Source organism: Sphaerodactylus townsendi, linkage group LG09 (assembly GCF_021028975.2).
Source record: "Sphaerodactylus townsendi isolate TG3544 linkage group LG09, MPM_Stown_v2.3, whole genome shotgun sequence".
In the NCBI taxonomy this organism is placed as follows: Eukaryota; Metazoa; Chordata; class Lepidosauria; order Squamata; family Sphaerodactylidae; genus Sphaerodactylus; species Sphaerodactylus townsendi.
The window spans coordinates 87,662,734-87,688,312 of NC_059433.1; the positions used below are offsets into that span (position 1 = coordinate 87,662,734).

At 43.2% G+C, this 25,579-nt stretch overlaps 1 protein-coding gene and 1 pseudogene across 2 annotated transcripts in view; one reads left to right on the forward strand and one right to left on the reverse strand.

The window, feature by feature from the left end:
- Nucleotides 1–9,771: 9,771 nt before the first annotated feature.
- Nucleotides 9,772–25,579, reverse strand: part of CPQ (carboxypeptidase Q) — a 192,654-nt gene continuing 176,846 nt past the window's right edge. For both annotated transcript variants that reach the window (XM_048508632.1, XM_048508631.1), the window contains exon 8: nucleotides 9,772–10,277. In XM_048508632.1, the coding sequence (XP_048364589.1) occupies nucleotides 10,117–10,277 (161 nt within the window). In that variant the 3' untranslated portion in view covers nucleotides 9,772–10,116. The remainder of the gene's footprint in view (nucleotides 10,278–25,579) is intronic.
- Nucleotides 12,884–16,877, forward strand: LOC125439523 (annotated as a pseudogene).

Genomic DNA, 25,579 nt, shown 5'->3' on the forward strand with positions numbered 1-25,579 from the left:
AACCAATTGTACAGATGGATAATATAGCAGTACTGATAGGTAGGTGGGTAGATTTTTTAAATGGCACATGGCCATAGAATGTTACAAAATTAGACTAATGAGGACAAATAAAAGCAAGATAGTTTATTCTACCCAAAACTTTGAGGCACATCTTTTACATGAACTGCCCTGGTGACCCAAGCATATTAAACTGCATAACATGTGGGCAACATGTGGGTCTACATCTGCTAGAAGGAATGTTATCTTATCTACAACTGGATACAAAGACAGATTTCCTAAAATAACTACAATAAATTTATGCAGTGGCGTATCTGCAATGGGAACTTGGGGGGTCAAATGTCCCCAGGCACAATGGTGGGGGGGGGGGCAAAATCACCCTCCCCCCTCCTCCCCCACACCAACCTGACTTGGAAGCAGCCAGCGCCTGCCTCCCTGCAGGCCGCCTCCTGCTCTCCGCCTTCTGCCTGGAGAGGACAGGAGGCAACCTGCAGGGAGGCTGGGGGATGGCTCCGACGGGCGTCATGGCAGCAGCCCAGCCTAGAAGTTGGCCTGTTGCTGCAGTGCCCATCCAAGCCACCCCCATCCCCAAGCCCTGCCCTCAAGCATGGGGAGGGGCACGGGGGCGCCCGGGGCAGGTGTTGTCCCCGGGCACCATTCCCCCCTGTTACACCTTTGAATTTATGTCTGGGTTCCAAATACAGAGGATAGCAACATCAGCCTCTGATACACCACAAATACATGTAAACTGAGTAATCTGTGTATGAGATTATCGTCATGCTAACGGGGCTGATTGCAGTGTATGATAAGCAATAACAAACCTCCTTTGCCTAGAAAACACTCTTGATTGCAACTTGACAACACTTTTGATGACATCACTCCAACCCCAGGTTTCTACTCTTACTCTAATACAGTTTCAAAGTCAATCACAAATATTTTCCAAGTAGGTAGTCCAGAAAAGTACTGGTAAAGTCAACTGGTAAAAAGAACTGCTAGAATGTATGTCTGTGAGAACTTGTGCAGGGTGAGAAGTTGCCTATATGCATTAACATGCTTTCCTCACAATGGTCACAAAGATAAATTTAAAATATTCCATAAAAATGGAAACAATCTTACAAAATACATCTCACTATTTCCTATGGATTCAGGCAGAAATACATGTTCAAGCACATTCAAATGCGACTTACATATCTTTCCAATCCCAATTATTTCAAAAAATAGTATTATATCAAACTCCCCATTACATGTGAATTTCATTTGCAATTTATCTCTTTTTTTTGGCACTGAGGATTAAAGATAACAGCCACAGGAATCAAAACACTTTTTATGGCAGAAAAACAACTGCAGCTGAAGTCTCTGTGAAACGTTTCTCATTCCCAACACTAGCTCAGAGATTTTATTTGGGAAAGTAAAGCGCAGTGCTGCTTATGGGGAGAGATTAAAACAGTCTGTTTCTGTTCGCAACCCCAATTTCGGAGCTGCGCAGTGACAGCCGAAGCTGAGTTACACCCTTGTGGCAGACCATGAGAAGAAAAGAAATTCTGACCATGAAGCTTTCCGGGAAAAGAGCAGTGCAGGAGACTTAGGGTGAACCAAATGGCATCCTCTGTAGAAAATAGAATCTTGTGAAAACAAACTTATATTCTAGTGCATGTGGGATAAAAATGTGTTTGGCTATAAGATACGAGAAGACTCCTGTGGTCTCCCCTCTGATACGATCATCCTCGGTCATTAGAAGAGTGGTAACAACCCGAATAGCCCAGTCTAGCTTGATCTCGTCAGATCTTGGATGCTAAGCATGGTCAATGAGGCAAGTATTATGGATGAGGGACCTCCAAGAAATAGAAGGGTCATGACATGGAGGCAGGCAATGGTAAACCACCTCTGAATGTCTATTGCCTTGAAAATCCAGTGAGGTTGCCATAAGTCAGCTGTGACTTGGCAGCCAAAGCAAAGCCCTCCGGTGAGGAATGGAAAGAGCAAGAAAATACCCCTATTGACTGCTTCACAGGTGGCTGAGGCTGCTAGAGTGATCGCCTCCCCTGGTCTTGCATTTAAAATGATGTATTCTTCTAACTGCCCCCCCCCCCCGTCACTCTCTTAAAACTTTTTAACAAATCTCCTCATGTGTAAGATATGAGCAATTTTAAATCTGCACATATTAAAATACTGACACAAATTATATTCCCGTGGCACAAATTATATTCCCGTGAACCCTTGAGAACCAAGGGAGAAATTTGGGGTATTATTTGAAGTTGTGTATGCAGTACTAGAGAGCCAGCATGGTGTTGTGTGGACTCTAGTGTGAAGAACCAGGTTTGATTCCCCACTCCTCCACATGAAGCTGGGTGACCTTGGACACCACAGTTCTCTCAGAACTCTCAGCACATGCAGAGTCAGGCAATGGCAAACCACCTCCAAATGTCTCTTGCCTTGAAAACCCTATGGGAGGTCACCATAACTCAGCTGTGACTTGGCAGTAGTTTCCACCATCATATCTAATGCTAATGAACATCAGACTTTGCATAATAAATAACTTCATACTTTATGCAGAAACTGGGTTTGCTGTGGCTACAGAAGCGCAACCATGACATTTCCTCAAAACAACACATAAAATGGGAAGACAGGAACTTGGAAATAAGCACTAAGGAGCCATATGTCCACTATATGACTCAAGACACACTTCTGTCCTTCACTCGTTTTGCTGAGGCAAAGAAATTGCTGTTGCTGTGGCAAATATGATTGATATGTGAAGTGCTAAACAGACTAATTTAAAAGGCCAAGAACAGAGTTTCTGAGAAGCTTTGCTATTTTCCCATGGGGTGAGGATATGGCTCAGTGGTAGACTTTCTGTTTTGTCTAAAGATGGTTGTGGGTTCAATCTCTAGCACTTCCAACTGAAAAAAGGATCAGATAGTAGGTGGTATGACAGCCCCTTTCCCTGTCGTTCTGGAATGTGCTGGCTGACAGGGTTTACAATTCTGGCCTTGATAGATGAATGGTCTGATTCATATCAGGAGTAGAGTTGGTCAAACATGAACAAGGACATTATCCGAGGCTTTTCGCTGGATATATCGAAGCCTCTGATATACTTGGAGACAAATGACAGATATACATAAGCATGGAGACACAAGTATGCACAAAATATCTTCTCTTGACTAGGGCTATCAATTGGGAAATTCCTGGAGTAGTGCCTCAGGAAGGCAGGTAGCCAACAGGCTAATTATACCATACAGTCCACCCCCAAACCTGTCCTTTCTTGCAGAAAAACTGGTATCTCTAGTCTGGAGATCAGTTGTAACTCTGGGAGTACTTCAGGTGCCACCTGGAAGTCGATTACTCTACTCCTGATATCTCATCAACCAAAGATATCCTGGTCTAACATGAACTAATTCAGAATATTCCCTCTATTCATTTTTTTGTGATGTGAAAATACTGTAATTGGGCAGCCCTCCTCATTTCCTATGACATCTTATCCAATTTTGGGTTTTTAAAGCTAGCAAAAAATGTTTCCATGATTTTGGTGCATACTTAATACCACAAAAGTCATAGGCTGGTTGGTTTAGATTTGTACTCAGTACTCTCTGCTCAGCACTTGTGCTTCTCAGTAGTGGCGTCTGTTCCATTTTCAAAGAACTGGTGTGATTTCTAAAACAGAGAAGGACACACAAAGGCACAAGGAAAGCTTGCTGCTTAGAGAAATGTCTTAAATTCTCTAATCCATTAGGGAAAACTGGGACGTGTGCTTTGTTAATTTCTGTGCAGGAAACACTGTTCCCTTCAAGCCACGATTAATGCTAACATTTCTATCTAGTGTTGTCATGAGATTTTCATTATGCTAATCATTAAAGAGCAGAAAATTAGTCATTTGGGTACATTTGAACAGGATGTATATTTCATGAGGCAGATATAGATGTTGAGATCACTTTGATATTCACGAGCAGTAAATGGAAGCGTTTCAGATCTTTATGAATGAAGTATAAATAAATACACAGCCCGCGGTTTCTGCTATGGAAATGACTGCAGCATTGACGCAGGAGTCTGTTTCCACTTTTGGCTGGGCCATTATTATGCAATTATACATTATTATGTGATATTGTGTACAATTACTTAATTTTGCAAAAAGCCAACAGAGTGTAATGGTTAGACTACGCTAATGGAAGTCTGTGCCAAAATTTCAAATTTGGCACCAACAAATCCAAAGCCAGCAACATTTGGCAGAGAGGACAGCAAATTCTGAGAAAACAGAGGACAGGATAAGTTAAGTATAAGAATGTCCTATGGGTATAAGAAGCTTTGAGCAGCCATTGTGGTGACATTTGTGTTTTAGGCTACCCATTAATGCAACTGCATCCAATGGTAGTTTACTAATTAGGCCTGGGCCTTGCTGTTTCCCCCTTTCCTTTCACTGCCCTACTGTGGGGCTTTGGTAGGTAATCAAGTCTGGGATCATTTTCTTCTTAGTGGCTGCTTTGAATCCCTTTCCTTCTTTTAGGAGTTTCCTTATCACTCAGTTCTAGGGGGAGCTGAAATCCTATAGCTCATACAACTCATCCTGAAAAGGCTATGCAGAGTCAACTGGTAACTATATTATAATTGTTACAGGAATAGTAGAAGAAAACCTTGAAATGGAACAGTGAGAACTAGATTGAACTGGAACTAGAAAGTGAAGCTGCTCTTGCTAATAAGATTTTCAGGGCATTAGGTTTCGGGACTCAAAGCTCCCTTGGTCAGATAGCCTTCTGACCAAGGGCGCTTTTAGTTTTGAAAGTTAACACCCTGAAAATCTTGTTGGTATCTACGGTGATAATGGTCTGGAAATTAGCTCTTCTACTGCAGACCAACGTGGTTATCCGCCTGAAACTATTCTTGCTCAGTGGCTGAATTCAGCTCTTCATTTCATTTCATTCATTCAGTTTATTTGCCGCCCTTTTTCTTGCGGGCTTTGGACAGTTCCCAAGATATTAAACCCAAAAAACATACATTAAACATATTAAATACATTTAAAACGTAGATGGCAACTGAAATAATTTTTTAAATAACTAATCCCAATCTATAAAAACCAAACCAGTAAAGGCCCTCCTAAGATGGAAAACTATACCTGCCTCAACCATATGCCTGGTTGTCTTGCAGGCCCTGCGGAATTCCATCAGATCTCGCAGGGCGCTGGTCTCATTGGACAAGGTGTTCTACCAGGTTGGGGATGGGCCAAGAACGTCCTGGCCCTGGTTGAGAGCACAAACAAATTAACTACCTATATGGTCAAGAAATTGTTTAAGGGGTCAGTAAATATAAAACTACTAAATAGCAAAAAGACTTGTGTATTTATTGCAAATAAAAATAATCTACGCTTGTAAAAGGCCCATAATGTAGATTGTTTTTAATTTGTGATAAATACATATGTGTTTGTGATATTTAGTAGTTTTACATTTAGTGGCCCCTTAAACTATTTCTTGACCTTTTAGGCACTTAATTCTGGTTGAGACCAGCCAGATACATTTTTGGCTAGGGATCACCAAAAGATTGTTATTTGCTGATCTCAGTGTCTTTCAGGAGACATATTGAGGGGCACGGGCCCATAGATAGAGAGGCAAGCCAGAAGGGCTCAATACACTACAGCTTCTTTTGTTCATTCACCTTTCCACTCCCACTGGGACTCAACAGGGTTTGTTTCAAGTGGGATTCAGAACTCAATCATGCTTATTTTGGTAACCTGAAACCAGAGGCGTAGCAAGGGGGAAAAGTGCGTCCTCCGTCCCTGTCCTGCCCTGGAATGCCCCCACCATGCCCCCAGAACGCCCTTGCCGCACCCCCACAGGGTGTGTCATCCCTCCGCTGCCCCGCCCCCTTGGAGCTACGCCTCTGCCTGAAACTAGTCCTGTGTTTTCCCTTCGAGAGAAAGGGTTGATTTTTGTGGATTGTGGGAGAGGGACTGGTTTTGTACTCAGTACAGCATCCATATATCATAGATATTGTGTGATTGCAGCATTATAACAATAATTTGCACCTGGGTTTTTCCTGTGTACATAAATCAGTCCAGCTGAGAATCGCTACTATAACAGTTGCAGCCCTGGTTTTCTGCACATGTACAGAATGTGCAACTTCATTTAACCCTCAATCAAGTCTTTAATCCTAAACATAGAGAGCTTTCTATTGGGCATTGGTAAGAGTTTCTTACACTGTTTCCAGAAAGTTCTGAACAAACCATAAAACAAATAGCTTGGATTCCCCCCTCTTTTCCACAAGTAGGAGAATTATAAGAAGGCAAAGTGATTGAATGGGTCCCAAGTCAGACTGGATCTATGGCCCTCCCTTTCATGTTCTACTTTGTAAGAGAAAAAAGAATAGGCAAAAGACAGCAGGATGATGTTGAAGCCCTATATTGGTTCTGGCCCTATACTGCTTCAGGTTATCCCCTAATTTCCACATGCAATTTTATGCCTTCAGTTTTTGCTTTAGTTCCCCCTCTCCCCCTGTTTTTTCCTGGTTCTTTTGAGACCACGTTTACCTCAAGCTTTTTCTGGAAGTCACTGTTAAGTCACCTTTCTACTTGTGCATAATGTTTCTGTCAGTCTTCGTTGTCCCTCCCACTCCCACCCACCTCAAATCCACTTTGTGATTATTGGAGTTCAAAGAATTTCCTTGCTAAACCTGTCATTACGATGGAACATTGATATATTGAATGGCATAATGATATGATGTTTTAGTAATGATTTTTAAAAATATAGAAGACTTGCTGTGGGGGTATTTAGCTACTAAAAAAAGACTAGTACCCTGTTTCCCCTAATATAAGACATCCCCGAAAAATAAGACATAGTAGAGGTTTTGCTGAAGTGCGAAATATAAGGCATCCCCCGAAAGTAAGACATAGCAAAGTTTTTGTTTGGAAGCATGCCTGACGAACAGAACACAGAAAAATAAGACATCCCCTGAAAATAAGACATAGGGCATCTTTGGGAGCAAAAATTAATATAAGACACTGTCTTATATTCGGGGAAACACGGTAGCTGCAGATAAAAGTAGCATGATTTGAAAGGGGCATGGCACTTCCCATACACAGATGGGGAGAGGGTGGATCTGCTCGCCTTTTAGACTTCCCAGTGCAAAGATAGGCAGACATTGATGGGGAGGCTCACACTGACCTTCCTCAAAAGGCATCTGCAATCCCTCCCAGGACTGCTATCCTTCCCCGTAGTCTTGTCTGTGTTGATGGAGTGCCCTGCTTTTTCTCTTCATTCCTAAGAGCATGATCATTTTTGATCTTAAAAAAAAAAATCAGCTATGATATTGACATTTTGATAAATGCATGGACAAACAATAAAAAGGGGATGAAGTGCTTCGTCGTCAACAGCACCCTCCCTCAAAACTCCTGGGCCGTTTCTGCCGCGATCTCGGTGTGCGCCGGTGAGAGTTTAGCCCGGCGTGGGGAGCGAAGGCTCCGCCTTGCGGGCGTCGCCGAGCGAAGGCGGCAGAAGGCGGGCGACCGCTGCGGGCCGCCTGTTCCTCCCTCCCACTTACCGTGTCCTGCTTCGTTAAGCCTGCGGAGCGTAAGCAGCCCCGCCCGCTGTCCTCCGACCCTGGAATTGAGGGGGACAGTGGTCACCGCGGCTGAAGCAGAATTACGGCAAATGGAGAAGGTATATTTCCCTGCGGCCTTGAGGTTAGCACCAGCGCCGCCCAGAAAGGCGGCTCCCTCTAACAACAACCCTTTAAAGTTTGTTGTTTAGAAGCGACCTGAAGGCAGCCCTGGGAAGGCGCGTTCAGGTCGCCGCTGCTGCGTTGCAGCAGCGGCCCATCTTGGCTTGGCGGCCTAGAGGCGGCGTTTTACGCCCCAGGCGATGGTATGGGGCCGTGCAGAAACGGCCCTGGTTATTTAAGGCACATGCAGAAGGAAATAAACAGACTCCACAATTGTGAAAGTGCATGGGGAGAACGAAGAGTGTGCATCCAGAAAACCAAACTGAACCCCCTCCCCTGAAAAACACCAATAAGATATTTCTCTTGAAAAAGGGTGGTGATTTAAAGGGAGCCGAAAAGCAGGTCCCAAATAATGCTGATTCTTTCCAGCATTTTTGTGCCGCTTTAGCCCTTTCACTGTTTAAAAAAACTAGTAGGAATCCCTTCTCCCCCTCCTGGCCATGCTACCTCCATGTGGGTCTTGGAGGCAACAGGCAGCACGGAACTGAATGCTGGGCTCAGCCAGTGCCCCACATTCCCCCTCCCCAACTCCCACGACTACTCAGCCAAAACGGTTTTTCCCAGCTCCTGGCACAGGGTGCAGCCTAGGGTTTCCAACCAGCAACTGACTACTGATGTATTCAGGACAGGAAATGGGAGCACTGGAGGGTGGTGGCATGACATTAGTTTCAGGGTTTTGCCATAGAGTTTCTAGTGATTGCTAGAAAGGCATGATTTTCTTCAGAGTTTCTTCAGAGTAACATCACACCATTGCCCCATAGCCATATGTTTCCTCTGGAAGGCAATGGGAGGGCAGGAAACCCCCACCCCCAGCAGGATGCTGGCAACCCTGGCATAACCCATGGTGCTCCAGGACTCTCACTAGACACAGGCCATTTCTGCACACACAAGGCGACTCAGGTTTGACTCGTGTCTGCGAAAATCATTACCTGAGCTCGACTCCTCTGTTACTCCGCACAGCAGCTGAGCTTGTGTCTCCGGAGCCGAGTTCAGAGGGCGGGACCACCTCCGTGCACTGCATCCCGATTGGTTGCTAAGTTACCTGAGCTCGACTCTGCTGTTACTGGGTTTTTTTAAGGCGCGCTTTTCGCTGCCGCCGTGAGTCTCCTGTTCTGTGCATGGCCGAAATACTGCGCTGTGATTGGCTGGCTGGCAGAGGGAGATTCTGCACTCCGCCGAGGGAGATTCTGCACTCCGCCGGCTTCGGCTTGAGTGCAACCTGGGTTTGCCAGGAAGTTGCACCTCCCAGTTGAGCTCGAAAATTTGATGTTGAGAGGGGGGGAGCAGAGTCAGACACGGAAAATGGTCGAATGCTCACGGCTGTCGCAAAGGAGGTACCTCGGTCGGACTCCAATCGTCGAACTAAGGTCGAGATCTCTAGAAACAAGTGCTTTGGAGGGGCCCACAGTCTCTCCCAGATGCAGAACAACCTGTCTCACCAGGATGCCCAGTCAGACATCCAGCAGCTAAGACAGCTAGTGAGCACAAAACCAACTGTGCAGCCACCAGTCATTTTAGAAATAAGTTAGGATGTCTGCCTTACAAATGTAGTGATCTCAGACTTGGCTCACTAGAATCAATACCAACAAATACATTACATTTGTCTGGTGAACTCATTCACACTGGTTTGATTTTGGTTCTTTTGGTTCTTTGTGGCTTGGTATGTTGGTTTGTGTGGTTCTACTGTAATCACTGGGTTCTGTAGTGGTTCTGTTGGCTTGTTGTTGGTTCTTCCTTGGGAGATATTTGGTATTCTGGAATTCTGCGAATAACCAATATTTTACAGTGTCAAACTTGTTACATTTCAGGGTGGGGTTTTTTTTTTGCACACTCCTAGAAGGGAATCCCCTACTAGGAGCTTGACAGCCCCAGTTCTGACCTTCTAAACAGCTACTAGGAGGATAAAGGCATACTCCCTCCCAATTTAAAATATGAGACAGGCATTCTCCTTTTGCCATCATTTATCAATATATTCTCAACTGCTAATTTGAGGTTGTGGAACTATCTGCTATTTAATTCTTTTTTCTGCTCCTTCCTCAAAAGTACACATTAAGCAGAGAACATTTACAAATAGGCTAATTGAAAAGATTTATTTTAAGTATCTAGCAGACACACAGGTTCACTTATTCACCAATGGGTGTTATGTCTGTGATGAGAGGAGACTGGCAATAGCAAACCACAGAAGAATTTAATATAAGTAGCAGGAAACAAATGTCTCAAGCGGAAGGTATTAAATCAGCAAATAGAAACAGGCCTGCATATCACAGTGGACGTGCTTTTAGAGAAATTAAGTCAGCGTTTTTTTCTAAAGAGAATACAGAATTTCACCACAGCTGTAGGCCATATGAGTAAAAATATTCCTGGTATACACTAGATAAGATGAATGTTCTTTTTTGTTCTATTGCAAATACAAAACCAAAATTAAACTGGCACTCTCTCTTCCATGTCAGCAATTACATAGGACACGACTGCCCAAAGAGCAGCGCAGAGGTTCATCTGACGTGGATCCTGAACTGTCATGGTGTCTCCTTGGGAGTGATGAAACCAGAAGTACCTCGTCATATCATCATGCAAGCTGGCACCTGTGGAGAAAAGCGGACTAAATTTATTATGGGAATTTTATGAGCATACTTTTCTACCCTGACTTTGATTAAATCCATATGAACATCTGACAGTCACTATATGGCTCAGGTAATCATTTGAATAATAGGGTGCTCAGGTTTTCATGACTTCCACATTAAATGACATCATTTTGTCAGCCTTGTATGAGTAAATGTGACAGCTAAAAAGCGAACTATGTAAAATCAGCGAAGGTAATTAGCAAACTACAATGAGTGAAGCTGAGAGCAATGCCGTAAGGCATAGGTGTCAAACTCACGGCCCTCCAGATGTTATGGACTACAGTTCCCATCATGCCCTGCTAGCATGATGGGAACTGTAGTCCATAACATCTGGAGGGCCACAAGTTTGACACCTGTGCCGTAAGGGGACTACCCTGAGCTGAGAGGCTAAACTTCTAGCAGAGTCACTCAAGGCAGAATGGGTCGTAGCTGAGACACCAGACAGAGATGCATCCACTCCCTTCAGGGATCAACGGCCACGTCAGCAAATGACAGCACAATAAAGAAAGTTGAGAGGAAGAAAGTAGATTCCTGTAAAAGCTGTGTTGGATGAGATTTTTTAATGAACATCATGAACAACCAAAAAGACAAATAAATGGGCTCTAGATCAAATCAAAGCTAACTCTCCCTAGAAGCTAAAATGACCACACTGAGGCTATCATGCTTTGCTCACAATATGAGAAGACAAGACTCACTGGAAAAGACAATAATGCTGGAAAAAGTCGAAGGCAGAAATTTAAAGAGGAAAACCTAATACGAGATGGATTGACTCTATAATGGAAGCCATGGCCTTTAGTTTGCAAGATCTGAGCAAAGCTGTTAATTATAGGACATTTTGTAGGATATTAATTCATAGGGTTGCCATGAGTTGGAGGAAACTTGACAGCAACCATATGAACACGCAAGGATTATAGTTTTAAACTACCTGAATTTGGGTGTACTCCCCATGGATCAGTGGATCCTCAGCCCTCCACATAGTACCTTTGTCTCACAAGGCAGGAAGAGTGCTCATAATGCAAAGGATGACCAGCTCCTGTAATAGTTTCTCATGCTTTCATTCAAAATAATCATCTGTCATAAGGATAGTAAATAAGGATAATAGAGCAAACAGGGTATCCGTACCTTAAGTCTTAAAATTCACTATAGTTGTACAGTTTGCAACTATTCTGGATTCCAATGACAGCGTTTTTTATGTTTGAAATCTCTGTGTTAACAATAACTTCAAACTTCTCTGCCTTACTTCTGGCCATCCTGATTACCACCCTTTAGTTATTACTGATGGCTCATTCTCTGGTCAATTCTCACTCAAGAACAATAAGCCTGATTTGGGTTCAGCAGTGGGGGAATGTTCTTGATCCTAACCTCTACCCACACGGTCCCCATCTAGTAAAAAAACATGGAATGAATTGAAACAATCAGGCAGGGGCGTATCTTGGGAGGGACAGGGGAGGTCTCGCAACGGGGCGCCACTCGCCTTGGTCATGTGGGGGGTGCATTCGGCTGTGCCTGCCCCCCTGCGCCCCACTCCCAGCCTCTGCTTGCCCGTCACCCTGCACTGCCTGCCGCCCTAGCTCACCCAGCCTGCCACATCACCTGGCCCTCTGCCAGGCCTGACCTGCCATCCACAACCTTTAATGGCTTGCTGCGCACTGCCTTGTTCGGCTTGCCACCTTGCCCAGCCCACTGCCTTGTCCAGGGGCACAGCTGTGGGGAGAGTGTGCAATTTTGGGGGGGAGGGGGACCTGCGGCGCAATTTGATTGCTTGCCCAAGGCACCATTTTTTCATTATCCAGGCATCCTTCAGTAAACATGCATCTTGTGATCATATTCTCTGATATTTGGGAATAGTGCCAAATCTATGCCTGCTAACATCATAATTTCCATAATGACTCCATCAGGGAGATGAAAAAGAAATCCAAATAATGTGGCTACAGTGACCTGGGAAGATGGTTCTACAAATCCTGGGAAACCACTATGCTTTTGTTTTTTTTAAAATCCAAAGCTATAAAGAGTTAAAAGTCATTCTCCCAAATGCATATGGAGAGATCCCAAAATGGAACAGATTTCCTTGACAACAGCAATCTCTTTTTGAGTGAACACCTCACAAGATCTCAGTTGCCATTTTAAGTTGCCTAGGCAGTTCATCTCTGTGTCATGTTATGGTGAAATAGCTGTTGTGTTTAATGCCCTCTGCAAAATATTGAGTGGCAGATGGCTTGCTGGATGCTTGACAACACTGCCGCTTCTGTAGATTTTGCCCAAACACAATGTGAGTCAGAGGCCTCGCCATTGCGAGGGGTTGCTTTAGTCATCTACAATGCTGTGGTGGCAACAGTCCAGGCAATGAAAATAATCCAGATTGGGGAAGAAAGTAAGGCTTGGCACAATGGAACAAATGAGAAGCAGAAGCAGCACAGGAAGAGAGGCTGGTAGGCGCAGTGGGAAGCTGAGCACAAGAAGGAAAAGAAACCAGATGGGGGGAAAGGAAGCAGAGGCTTTGGGCGAAACCAAGACGATATGCTAGGAACTATGAGATGACATAGAAGAGAAAGTAAATCCAGCACTGGATGGAGCAGGGATCGGTGAGGGGGTGGGATTTTGCAAGTGTCTGGCCCCTTCCGCACACGCAAAATAATGCGTTTTCAAACCACTGTCACAACTGTTTGCAAGTGGATTTTGCCATTCCGCACAGCTTCAAAGAGCACTGAAAGCAGTTTGAAAGTGCATTATTCTGCACGTGCGGAATGAGCCTCTGTCACAATTGTTATAAAAGGGTTAACTGTTTGTATGTAAACAAGTTGCTGAAGTCACTGTTTACGACCTGATGTATTGATTAGCTGTTGGTCAGTAAGACAGCCATTGCTTACATATTCTGTAACATGCATACATCTGAAGTTATAAAGTCAACTCTGTTTCTTTCTTTGAGCAGACACGACACCAGAGAGGAGACACGAGGCAACTGACATCATATGAGACAGCAGATAGATATCAAGATGTAACTAAACATACAGTAATGTAGATGTATAACAGGAAAGAAAGGATTTCTTATTCTACCTCCATGTAATCCTCCCTTGTAGTTAGTAAACTAATTTATAAAAAGCAACTGAGAATCTGTCTCTTCTGTTCTACTCTGCTAATATATACATACCCAACATTTCCCCTTCCCCTTGAGTCTTTGTGGGTTCCCCTCTTGGTTTCATTCACAAGGTGTCATCAGTGTGCATCATGCCGAACATACACACAATACAAGTCTATGTCTTGAATAGTTTACTGTCTACATTAAGATATAGGCAGGGAGAAGGAGGCAACAGAGATAGGCAAGAGACAGACATGAGCAAATGCCCATTTTTATCTTTTGTTTCAATTTGGATAAATACTACAGAATGAAGCCAAAGGCTTCATGGAAGAAATTGATTTTGGAAGTGGGGAGCATGTGTGTGTGAACTGCTGTCAAGTCATTGCCGGCTTATGGCAACCGGTGGGTTTTCAAGGCAAGAGACTACGTGGTTGGCCATTGCCTTTTCCTCTGCATGGCAACTCTGGTATTCCTTGGTGGTCTTCCATACCAGTATTAATTAGGGCTGAGCTCAGACAAGGTCAGGCTAGCATGGGTCATCCAGGTCAAGGCACTGGGACATAGTACAAGGCATAAAGTGCAGCGAGGGAGAATTGGTGGAGTCATTTAAGATATATTAATGGGAACGGTACCACTTCCGAGTGGTGGCAACAGGAGGGGAATAGGTTTCCATCGACTTTGGTAAGAAACATATTTCTTTTTTTCTCTTCTTTATTAGAAAGACACATAAAACCAACATCCAAAAACACACACACAGCCGAATTACTGAAGACAGAAAAGCAGCAAAAAAGGGGGCTCCCGATTTCTTCAGCACTGAATATAGTCATTCTTAAAACAAAAGTGACCTCTTGCTCCTTAGTTACAGCCAAATAAAAATTAAGGTTCTTTTTTCTAACCAAAGAAGTAAATTTTGACATCTCTGCCAATTCCAATAGCTGCACTAGTCAATTTTCTGTTGTAGGTATAGACGAACTTTTCTATTTTTGCACATGGCTGATGTCATATATAAAAACAAAGTTCAATTTCCCCCCATAAGATTCCTTTGGTTTCATTTACATATTAGTCTTTAAAATCTTCTGGATCATTACATGAATTTGTATCCAATTTTTTTTAGCTTCCTTACAAGCCCACATAGATGATAAAAAGACCCTTCATGATGTTCACATTTCCAGCACCAACTTGAAACATTTTTATACATGTTTGCCTATTTCTCTGATGACAAATACTAATACATCAATTTAGAAGGATTCTATTTTAGGCTAGAACTTAATAAATTAGAGAACTTTTCACCACATATTCTCCCATTGCTATATTATATCATGCCATAAATCCATAGCCTCTTTCACCATACAGTCTTTCCCTTGTTCTTCTGTATCAAATTTCAACAAAACATCTTAGCTATAACATACATCTCAACATACATCTTAGCTATAACGTGGTCATCATTTGTACATAAATCATTTGATCCCAAGAAAAACACATATTTCTGAGTTTGTGTTTTTCATTAATGACATTATCCGTTGTATTTATTACAAACAGTATGGATGTGTGAGAGAGAAAATGCACCTTTATCCTCAGCACACACACTGACAAATATGATGTATGTGCTCTTAATTTGGCTGTATTGAATGTAGCTGAGTGACATTGAAATTAGCATTGAAACCAGCTGTGTAGTTCTCTTAACACTGTTGATGTCATGGATTTTCTGACAGAAAAAAACCCCTTCGAATCATTTCAATAACTTCTTGTGAAATCATTCTTGAAAATAATGCTCTGAGCATCCAAGTTCAGTCTAGCAATTGTAGGAAACACTTTTAAAAGCCATCTTTTATAAAGACCCAGGGCACCGCCTAAATACACCAAATGCTTCTCAGATATCACACTAATCAGAGTAATTTTGGTCTTTAAACAAAATAGCATTTAATCCTTCATTTACTGAAAGAAGGCAGCCAACCTTTTTGTTTGGCAATGGATCATGACATTAAAAGCTTGAAAGCTGTTAGATGCTAATAGGTTTTAACCATAAATATGCTCAGAAATCAGAAGTGGAAATCCAAAACCTTGCAGTTAGACTTTGGCCCCTTCTGCACATGCAGAATAATGCACTTTCAATCCACTTTCAATGCACTTTGCTGTGCAGAACAGCAAAATCCACTTGCAAACAATTGTGAAAGTGGATTAAAAGTGCATTATTCTGCATGTGTGGAAGGGACCTTACATTGGGGCATGGTGGCTTTTCAGCACCCTTTTCAATGGGAGCCTCTGATGCCCCCCCCCCCCCCCGCAAGCTCTTCTAGGCTGGGGGCCTTTGAACTGGGGCTGCTATATGCAACTGCTGACAGAAAGAAATTATGTCTCCTCTCCTGTGTATGTACAGAAGGGGTTCCACTGATAAATTTTCGGATCTTAAAAAACTCAAAAAGGTTTGATAAGCATATGAGTTGTCTTAATGCCAGCACTAGCCAGTCATGATCCTTCACCAAAGTTAATCACATTCATTTTCAAAGAGATGGTTGAACTGGATGGCTAATGACAAAAGACTGATAAAAAGGAAACTGAGCATACCACCTTAAATGGTTGGTTTTCCTTCAAAATAATGGTAAAAGAAAGAGCTACCTATGGGGAATAATGGTGCAGTTCTATGCAGCATTATTTTGATTTGAAGCCCTAGAAATAAATGAGCATAGAGCGGAATAGTTTTAAGATTGAACTGTTTCAAGAAAGCCCAGAAAAAGGGTGGGGGAATTAAATGCATGTATTCCTGTAGGTAAGCAACCCATTCTAGCTGTTCTAAATCAATTTCTTTGATTCTACCCCAAGAAATAGGTGGGGACTGCTGGAAGGAACAGGGGGGCCTCCATGGAGGGGAACTCCAAGGGCTCCAGCATCAGGGGCTCTTCAGCATCGGGGGGAGGTGTCAGCGGGCCAGGCTATTCCCCTGTGGGCCTGGCCAGGGTCCCTTTGACTGGGACAAACCCTCTGTCTCCGTATTTAAATGTGGACCCCAGATACCTTATACAGGACACAGATGAATTTATTTTGACCACTGGAGCTAGCAAAACTAGAGGAAGATTTAAGCTGGCATTCTTTACCACTGGAGGATGTTGCATGTCAGGAGCTGCATTTGGTGCCCTCAATGGCCTGTGGCTGGGTTTGAAAGAGACACAGAGCATGGCATGGTCCAAACCTAGAAATGTACAGGTTTTAAACATGGTGACAAGGCAAGGGGCATTATGGGCCAATATTCTTGGATCTCTAGAGCCACTGTAGAGCAGCTTCGGAATGGTTATAGATAAAATGTGAGGTGCTGAAGACGATCTGGACACAGTGGCTGCTGGAACTATGACAGGAATGGTGTATAAAGCTACGGTGGACTATGTGGGATAGCAAGGGGCGGCACTGTGGGACAGACACTCTCCAGCCTTTATGGTCTCTATAACAACTGGGAGTACATGAAGGGTTCCTTGCAGAGGCCATCCCTCTGAGCAGAGCTGAGAACAGTGAGCCACACAGCCCTTCCACAAGGCATGGCGTGGAACAGACCCAAGACTGCAGAATCTAACTGTGACCACCCCAGATATCACCGCTAGCTCATCCTTTGAGCCGACAGACTGCAACAGTTGCCTGTGAAGAAGGCATGTAGCTGTCAGTTTCAAGATCTTGTCTCCACAGCATGTTCACTTTTGTTTGGACCGAAGTTATTGCATTAACTTGAGTCACATAAAACCATCCATTCAGCGGTATCCGGTTTCTGTATGCTAGTATCATTGCTGTATTTGAATAAAGTGTGTGTGACCCCAAGAAATACGTGGCATGTTTTTGTAAATGACATTATAGACAGGGCCAAAGATGATCTAGGCTACGAACAGCCATATGGGTTCCATAGGAAAGAGGATGTACAAGACTGGGGAAAAGGCATCGAAAGAATGTTGTCATGGAGGGAATTACAACAGACCCTGAGATTAAATTAACTGTTTAGGAATAAAACAGTGATTTGCAAGCAGAACAAAATGGTCAGGATCAGAATGTACAAATCACAGGCACAAGATCAAAAGTACAGAATTAAGTAATGTTTGTTGTTCCTGACCCCTTCAGCAGTAAAATCAGACAGCCCACTTATGAACTTGGGGCCTCTTCGTACTTGGTGGATTCCTTACATATGTAGAACTATTTGATTTTTGTAAATTCACCAAAAGAAGAAATGTAAAATACCTCCAAAATTTTTGGAGACATAATATGCTCTAAGTCTCCAATTCTGTTGAGGCTGTGGACACCTTTGGAATGTTGAGAACCGATTGTGAGAACCATCATAGAAATAGCTGCCACAGAGGGGCACGGAGAGCCACAAAATGTCGGGAAATTTCAAACCAATCATTCTTCTGCGATGGAGGCAGCTGTTTCTGAATGGGTGACCCCTGAAGACCCAAAGGAGACGTCGCCCAAGTTCTTCTGAAGAACCTGCTGCTCCAGTGAGGTGGAAAAAAGCCAGGGGCAGCTCTTTGCTTTAGGGGAGAAGCACATCTCCCGATGCCAAGGTGCCCATGAGCACTTCATTGGGGATTACTCATCAAGAGTGCTGAGAGCAGGTTTTTCCCCTTCATGGGATAACACCCCCCCCCCCCCCGCCCCCGGTCCTGCCATAACCTATGGTTATACAGTCTGAGAAATGCTTTCTCGCTTGATTTTTTTTGAACTTTCTGGTTGTGGTGGGTTTTCCGGGCTGTGTGGCCGTGGTCCGGTAGATCTTGTTCCTAACATTTCGCCTGCATCTGTGGCTGGCATCTTCAGAGGTGTATCACAGAGAAAAGTCTGTTGAACAAGATCTACCAGACCATGGCCACACAGCCCAGAAAACCCACCACAACCAGTTGAATCTGGCTGTGAAAGCCTTCGACAATATAGTAAACTTTCTGTTTTATTCTGAGATGATCCAGGAGGAAGGAATGTGAGGCACAGGAGGACAATGGTGATGGCCAGCATACAAAATTAGCTACATTCAAAAGCAATACAAGAAAAATGCCAAATCTTTTATATCTCTGTGTACTTAACCCAATGACCACCTATTACACGTATGTTTATACACGGCATATCTGCTATCAAAATTCAGTTTTACAATGTGGCTTTTAAAAATAAAAATAATGTATTTCACAGCTTTTACAATTGCCCTTGAAAAAGGATCGGCACACACTGGGGACATGTCCTGGATTTAGACACTCGCATATGGACGTAGACCGCTTAGAATTATTCTCTTCTTTTTAGCACAGTTTCTTTTGTATGCATCGTATTTAAAAGTCTCTCCGCTCTGTTGAGGGCGGTGAACCAGGGCGGCTAGACCCTGGGGTTGTCGGTGATGCTTGACAGGACAACCCAAGAGCCAGGCATCCGGAACTCCATTCTCAAACCTATCACTAATTAATCATGAAGTCTGGAAGCAATCCCAAGGAAATCTATACAGGCACAGGGAAGAACAGGAGCCAAGAACAGCAGCCATCACTGACATTTGGGCTGCAGCAGCTCTGGCAGGTAAAGAGACAAACAGCAGAACAGAAAATTGAGAAAGCAGCCTGTCTCTTCAGAGTTATTGAAGAAAAACCCTCCAAGTTCCCAATTTAGGGATGTACATTCAGATATTTTTGATCCAAATATATATCAATCCGCGGATCAATCAATCGATGGATAGACAGACAGATAGACGGACAGGCAGATAGCCAAAAATGCCTCATCTGTATTTTCCAGATGTTTTTCAATATTCAGAACACTATTCTGGTTTTCCAGATTACCAATAACTGGGTCCTTAAAAATTCTGGAAGTGTTTGGGCCTGATTTTCTTCAGTTTTACCAGGTTCCTGGGCAATGGGAGGGAGCAGATGAGGAACGCAGCTATTCAAGGCATTAGGATCCAACAATAACAGAAACACCAGAACAGTCATGATGAGTCTCTCACAGCCCCCCCCCCCCCCAATGGATCTCTGAGCACGGGCAAAGAAGATACAAAGCAAGTCTGCAGCTTGACTCTGTTTCAGGGAAGTGACATTAGTATGCGTATCTGTATCAATGTCTTGCCAGGTCTGGCTGGCTGCTTCGGTACTGGCTTGCCAGGTTGGTTGGCCTGGATCCTCTAGTCTGATACTGCTGATATTGGGCTTGCCACATTGGCCTGTGATTCTGATACAACTTCCTTATTTGATGTTGGGCTTGTGGGTTCTGTTTGCACCTGCAGGCTTTTGGCCAGTGGTTGCTGTGGTGTATTTGGCTGTTGGCTTCTTTGTTTGGAGAAAGCATGGAATATTTCCTGTGCATGAAAAAATGGAGACAAGTAGGATGTGAGTGGGCACTTTGTTCAGATGCCTGTAGAACTGGAAACCTTCAGCCAATTCGCTTGAAACTTTGGTATTATTTGCTTGAAAAACACCCACCCCGGTCTCCCAAGAGTCCCTGATAAAGGATAACGGACTCTCCTCTCTCAAATTCAAAATTAAAAACAACAGCAACCTAAATCCAAATTCTGAAATGGTACTGGGATCCTAAACAATCTGGGATACCAGTATGGATACAAAGGTAAAAAAAAAACTGATTTTTTTCAAGTGCACATCCTCTACCTAATGCGCACTCTCTATGGCCCTTGCTCAGGGAAACATAATAGTTTCTGAAATGCAGCAGTGAGAAGATAGTGTCAAGCAGATAGGTGCTTAATAGCTGGGAGAAGACAAGTGCTCTAAATTGTCTTTGGACAATGGTAACAATCTTTAAGCTGTTCTTAAAACAAGGAGTCAGTGTGACAATTGCTGTTTTGTTCTCCAACAAAGCTAAATCTCATGGCATGTCTAACCCACAAACTTAGAATGGTTTTAAACCAAATTAACTGGCTTCCCCAATGAATCCTTCTGGTTTGCTTTGGAACTGAAGAGGAATTAAACCAGCAGCTACTTAAAGCTCCACGGGGACGACTTTCTTGTGGGCACAACTGGAGAGGTAGGCACTGCCTGGTACTTTATAGTCATATCCCTTTCTTTATTGAACTATCTAATTTAATAAGGATAGGGAAGACTTCAGTCTTTTTAAAAGAATGGATACATAGAAAATACTCAAACACATAGACACAGACTGATAGTAGTAACATAGTAGAAACATAGCTAAAAGTCTTTGCAACCAAAAACATATCACATTAACTACACAACCCATATGTACTCTAGAATTATATCTCTAACATTCTCACTGGATTTAGCTCAATTCCAGTATGTTAAAAAAGGTTGTGTCAACAAAATCCTAAACTACAATCCTCACCACTTACATTTGTGATTTATTATATAGAATTCACAGTAGTATATAATCTTGGAAACTTTGAAATTTGGTTAGAAAAGGGGTCTATACGAACAATTGATTTCATGTAGGGGAAGGTAATCCAGACCTTTTGCAGAAATTAAACACGCAACGGGAGCAGAGGTTCTGTAGTACCAATGTTTTTTTTTTTAATTTAAAGGATTTTTTTTTGCAAATTAAACAAGATCAGATGAGGGCTTTGGGGCCTTTAAATAAACTTGAAAAATTAGACAAACCTTTTAAACACCAATATTTACAACGCAATAGCAAACCCAGAAAAAAGTTACATGTTATAAAACCAACTAGGAAAAAAAAATCTCTGAATAACCATTCTGGGTGAAATATGATCTTGGTCAGGAGTGTCAACCTCATCTGTTACAAGGGCCAGATATGATGTAAGCGCAACTTGGTCAAGCTGGGCCCAAAGAGGGGAGGCTTACTCAGCTGGTGAACCCCCAGCAGGCTTGCCAGCTCAGGTAAATACTGGGGGGAGGGAGGATACCACAGCTGTTGAGCTTCAGTGGCCTCACCAGTCCAGTGGGCTAACCAGACCAGGCACTGGGGGAGGTTGTAGGTGCCTGATCTGCTGAGCCCACAGTACTCTTGCCACTCAAGATCAGCACTGGGGGAGATGGTCAGCACTGGGAGGGGGTGGCTGCCTCAGCTGGAGAATCTGCAGCAAGCTTGCAAGTCCAGATCAGCACTGGGAGAGGTGATCGGCACTGGTGGGGGGAGTAGCCTTCTCAGCTGATGAGCCCGCAGAAAGATCACCAGCCTGGATTGGCATGTGGTAGGGTGGGAGCTCGCCAGGACAAATTAGAAATGAGTGGGGTGAGCCCCCTGTGGGGGGGGGACTAGATCTGGTCCTCAGGCTCGATGTTTGACACCCCTGATCTTGGTTTTTCTATAGAATGTATGAAAATCAATTAATGAGAGTTTAGGAGAAAATATGATAAAACTGACGTCCAAACATATCTTATTCTGGATAGAATGATGAAAATGTAATGTATGTAATGCAAATGGACTGAAAACCCCACTCGCAATACAATGCAGTCAACCACACCTTTGCATAGCAAGTCCCACCCAAAACACTTCCTGATTGGTTCCCCACTCTGGGACATGGACAATATATACCCCACTAAACATTCCCTTCTCACTGGACACAGTGTGTAACATAATTCTCTCTGTGATATACCTTTGAATATGCCAGCCACAGATGCAGGCAAAACGTTAGGAACAAGATCTACCAGACCACGGCCACACAGTCTGGAAAACTCACAACAATCACTTGAATCTGGCCATGAAAGCCTTTGACAATCCATCATATCATGATGTTTACTAGGTAGACCACATTTACGAGGGGGTTGGGTTACCATTGCCATCCATAGCTGTCTATGCTTTACCCCCAGCAAACTGGATACTCATTACACCAACCTTGGAAGTATGGAAGGCTGAGTGAGCCAGCTACTTTAAACCAATTTCCGTTGGGATTGAACTCAAGTTGTGAACAGAGCTGTGACTGCAGTACTGCAGCTTACCACTCTGTGCCACAGGGCAAAGCAATTAATAGTACAATTCTGGAAATGGGCCAGATTACCAGAAGTAGAAATGTCATTTTGGAAAGTTATTTTAATGGAGAAAATTACTGTGTATAAGAACTTATGGTAAGGAAGAGGAACTGTTCAAGACAAATGTGCTAGGGAAGACTTGGGTCTTGTGGTGGACTTCCTAGATTAGCAACCTGCTATGTTTTACTGGTCCTCTCCAACTTTTTAAGTTCATTTCTTATATACAAGAAAGTTTCCACTTCCTAACAGTGCATTCTTATTCAGAGCTACTCCTGTCTAAGACCACTGAAATGAATGGGCTTAGACTGCAGTCATTCTCAGGACTGAACTGTGTCACAAGCTGTCTTGGGCATTCCCTATTCTTGGTTTACATTTGCATTTTTGTGCTCTACATTCAATAGTATCCAAGTAGGAAATGTCCAAGTAGACATTTATTGTCTAGCTCTTCCAGCTAAATTACCATGCTAATTAGAGAGGCTAAAACTAGTTTGTGAATTAACTCAATGGATTCAGTGTGTTTCTACATGAATCTCTCTCTCTCTCTCTCTCTCTCTCTCTCTCTCTCTCTCTCTCTCGCATACGCTTTACAACAGGTGTGTCCAACTCTGGTATTCCAGATGTTCATGAATTACAATTCCCATTGGCCCTGCTGGCAGGGGTTGATGGGAATCATCGCCCATGAGTATTTGGAGGGCCAGAGTTGGACACCCCCGTTTTACAACATTTGGTCACCAACCAATTTTTGACCATGTATTATTTTGACCATATATTATTTCACAAGTGCAGACCATACAGATTTGCAGAGATGGTTCCTAGAGATTAAAAAGACTATGGTCTCTTCATTTAATGCTAGTGTTTACACCAAGGAAGATACATTGTTACCAGACCAACCCATGGTGGGTTAGGGGAGTCCTGTTTTCCAACTCTAGTCTTCTTGCGAACCTTTGGAGTGCCTAATAGTGCAAAGCCAAGATGCCTATTCTTTCATTGGCTAGTGTATCCACAAGGACAGAAAATCTTGTCTGATCTTGCCTCACCTATATCTGGCTTGCAAAATACCTGCCTCATACTCTTCCTGAAGGGATTAAGGTGAAACAATGCCTTCTACAGTGGAAAGTGTTCCCATTTCCAGCCCTGGTCTATTTACCATACTGAAGACAAAGAATTTGCTGATCTATTTGTTCCAAGCTGTTCCTGCCAACTCAACTCTAATCCTGATTTCTTCCTTTAACAAAATTCTCTCCAAAGACCACCTCATTTACATTGCCATTGCTTTACAGCTGTGATTGAATCAGCTTCCTCCCATTGCCTGGCTTAGCCTATTAGTGCCAAGTGCCCAAACCATTAGAATAACTACCCATCACAAGTGTAATGTTCCTCTTTGTCTTCTCCCAGGAAGACAAGGACATTCCTTCATCCAGGGAGATTAAGCTCTCTTTGCATAACTAGAGCCCCCATTTCTTCCTATAAAATAGCCCTTCTCCTGGCACTCAGAATCCAATACTTCAGAGCCTGCCTTTGGGTTCAGTTGCGCTGAGTGCCACCTGCTTTTTACCCTGTGTCCTTGAAGCCCAGGTGGGCCCTAGACTCCGCTTCTTGGACCTAAAGCCACTTCAGGATCTGGTATAGTATTACACCTAAAAATTTCCCAACTCACTCCATCGATCTCCAAACCTATCCACTCAACATTGTTCCTAGGACTCTATGTGTGTTCTGCTGCTTTGATTATTGTGAGTTCGTACATTTATTATTTTTCCTTTCATAAAATTGTTAAACTTTATTCGCTCATCTGCAGACTTCTTGCTTAAGCAACTCTCTGTAAACGTTGGCAACAAAGATTCCAAGCTTGCTCGATCCCTCCCTAAGCTAAAGGCCTGCTCTCGCTAATTCCCCAATTCCCACCATTTGGGTTGCAAAATTCTACAAATACGTGAGAAAAGCACTGAGGTATGGTATCTTAAGGCTATGTTTGTGCCAGGTATTTTTACAGATGCCCTAGAACAGGGGTAGGGAACCTGCGGCTCTCCAGATGTTCAGGAACTACAATTCCCATCAGCCCCTACCAGCATGGCCAATTGGAGTCATTTCAAGTTAAGAAACAAGTGCAGGGAGGTCAGAATCCCCTTTTCCACATGTGCCATGGCCCTGATCTGAATTGGGTGCTAGTGTGCTGGGGAAACATAAAACTCCCAGTACACGTGATGCAAAGTCCTTGTGGCAGTCTTTGCATCTTGTCAATCAGATCACTGTCAAAACCAGAGTCCCTCTTCTTTCAAGTGGTAAACTGCCAGACATATTTTGTGTAAGTCTATAGCTGTAGTAGTATGCTTGTTTAAGCAGCAAGCATTTTATCTATGAGCACAGCTGTCAGGAGCAGCATTAAATCTCAGTTTTTATTTAAACATTCAAACCAAATTCATACCCTAGTCTTTTTGAGTACTGCAAGTATGCAAGGGAATTTAATGGAGCAAAGATGGACTAGCAAATGCTACCACAGAACTGATAAAAGTCCATTCACAAAATTTTCCATGGATGACAGTGTTTGTATGTATGTGACAAAAATTGTCAAAGGAGGAGTTTGGATTGGGACACAGCGTGGCAAGGTTTAAGTATGGCATACAATACAAGCAATCCTGAAAAATCATTACATGGCACAATGATGTGAATTTGCCATGATAGAACCTTCAGAGAAGTTATGGTCAAATGAGAGAACTAGGATTTTAAGAGAAAGCAACTCTTCAAGAGAGAGAGAAAAAGGAAAAAACTTTGTGGCTTGCCACCCAAAATGTGTGTTAAAAGTGTGTGTCATTTCAATTTCTTGCTTCAGACACTGCAACAACTAAAGTTGGCATCATTCCACTTGATTAAGTGAGCCGGTGGTTGCCTTTAATGGCAAACAATACTTGGGAGACTTTTGTCAAATCAAGCCCAAGTGATCAGGAAGTTAATGTGGTTCTAGCCGGGCAATTGCGCCACCCGCTCTGTCACCGAGTTTCTGAACGCTGAAATTACTGAGGGAAGTCAATGGCACTTGGGTTACCCTTGCTACAGACCTTGAAATAGTTTCCAGCGCAGAGCTTATAAATAACATCAGAGGCCCTGCTGTTTTACCTCCTGAATCACTGCTCTCAAAAGCTTTTTAAAATTCAAGATTTAAGCAAAATGGCAAAAGGAAAGCACTTGTTTCAGCTGCTTCAGGGGCTAATTAAATGAGGGCTGCCAATAGGAAGGAAGGAAAAATACGCCACAAGACCCATTTCCTGTTCTGTTTAATTCATTGGAGTATTAATTCTTATCAA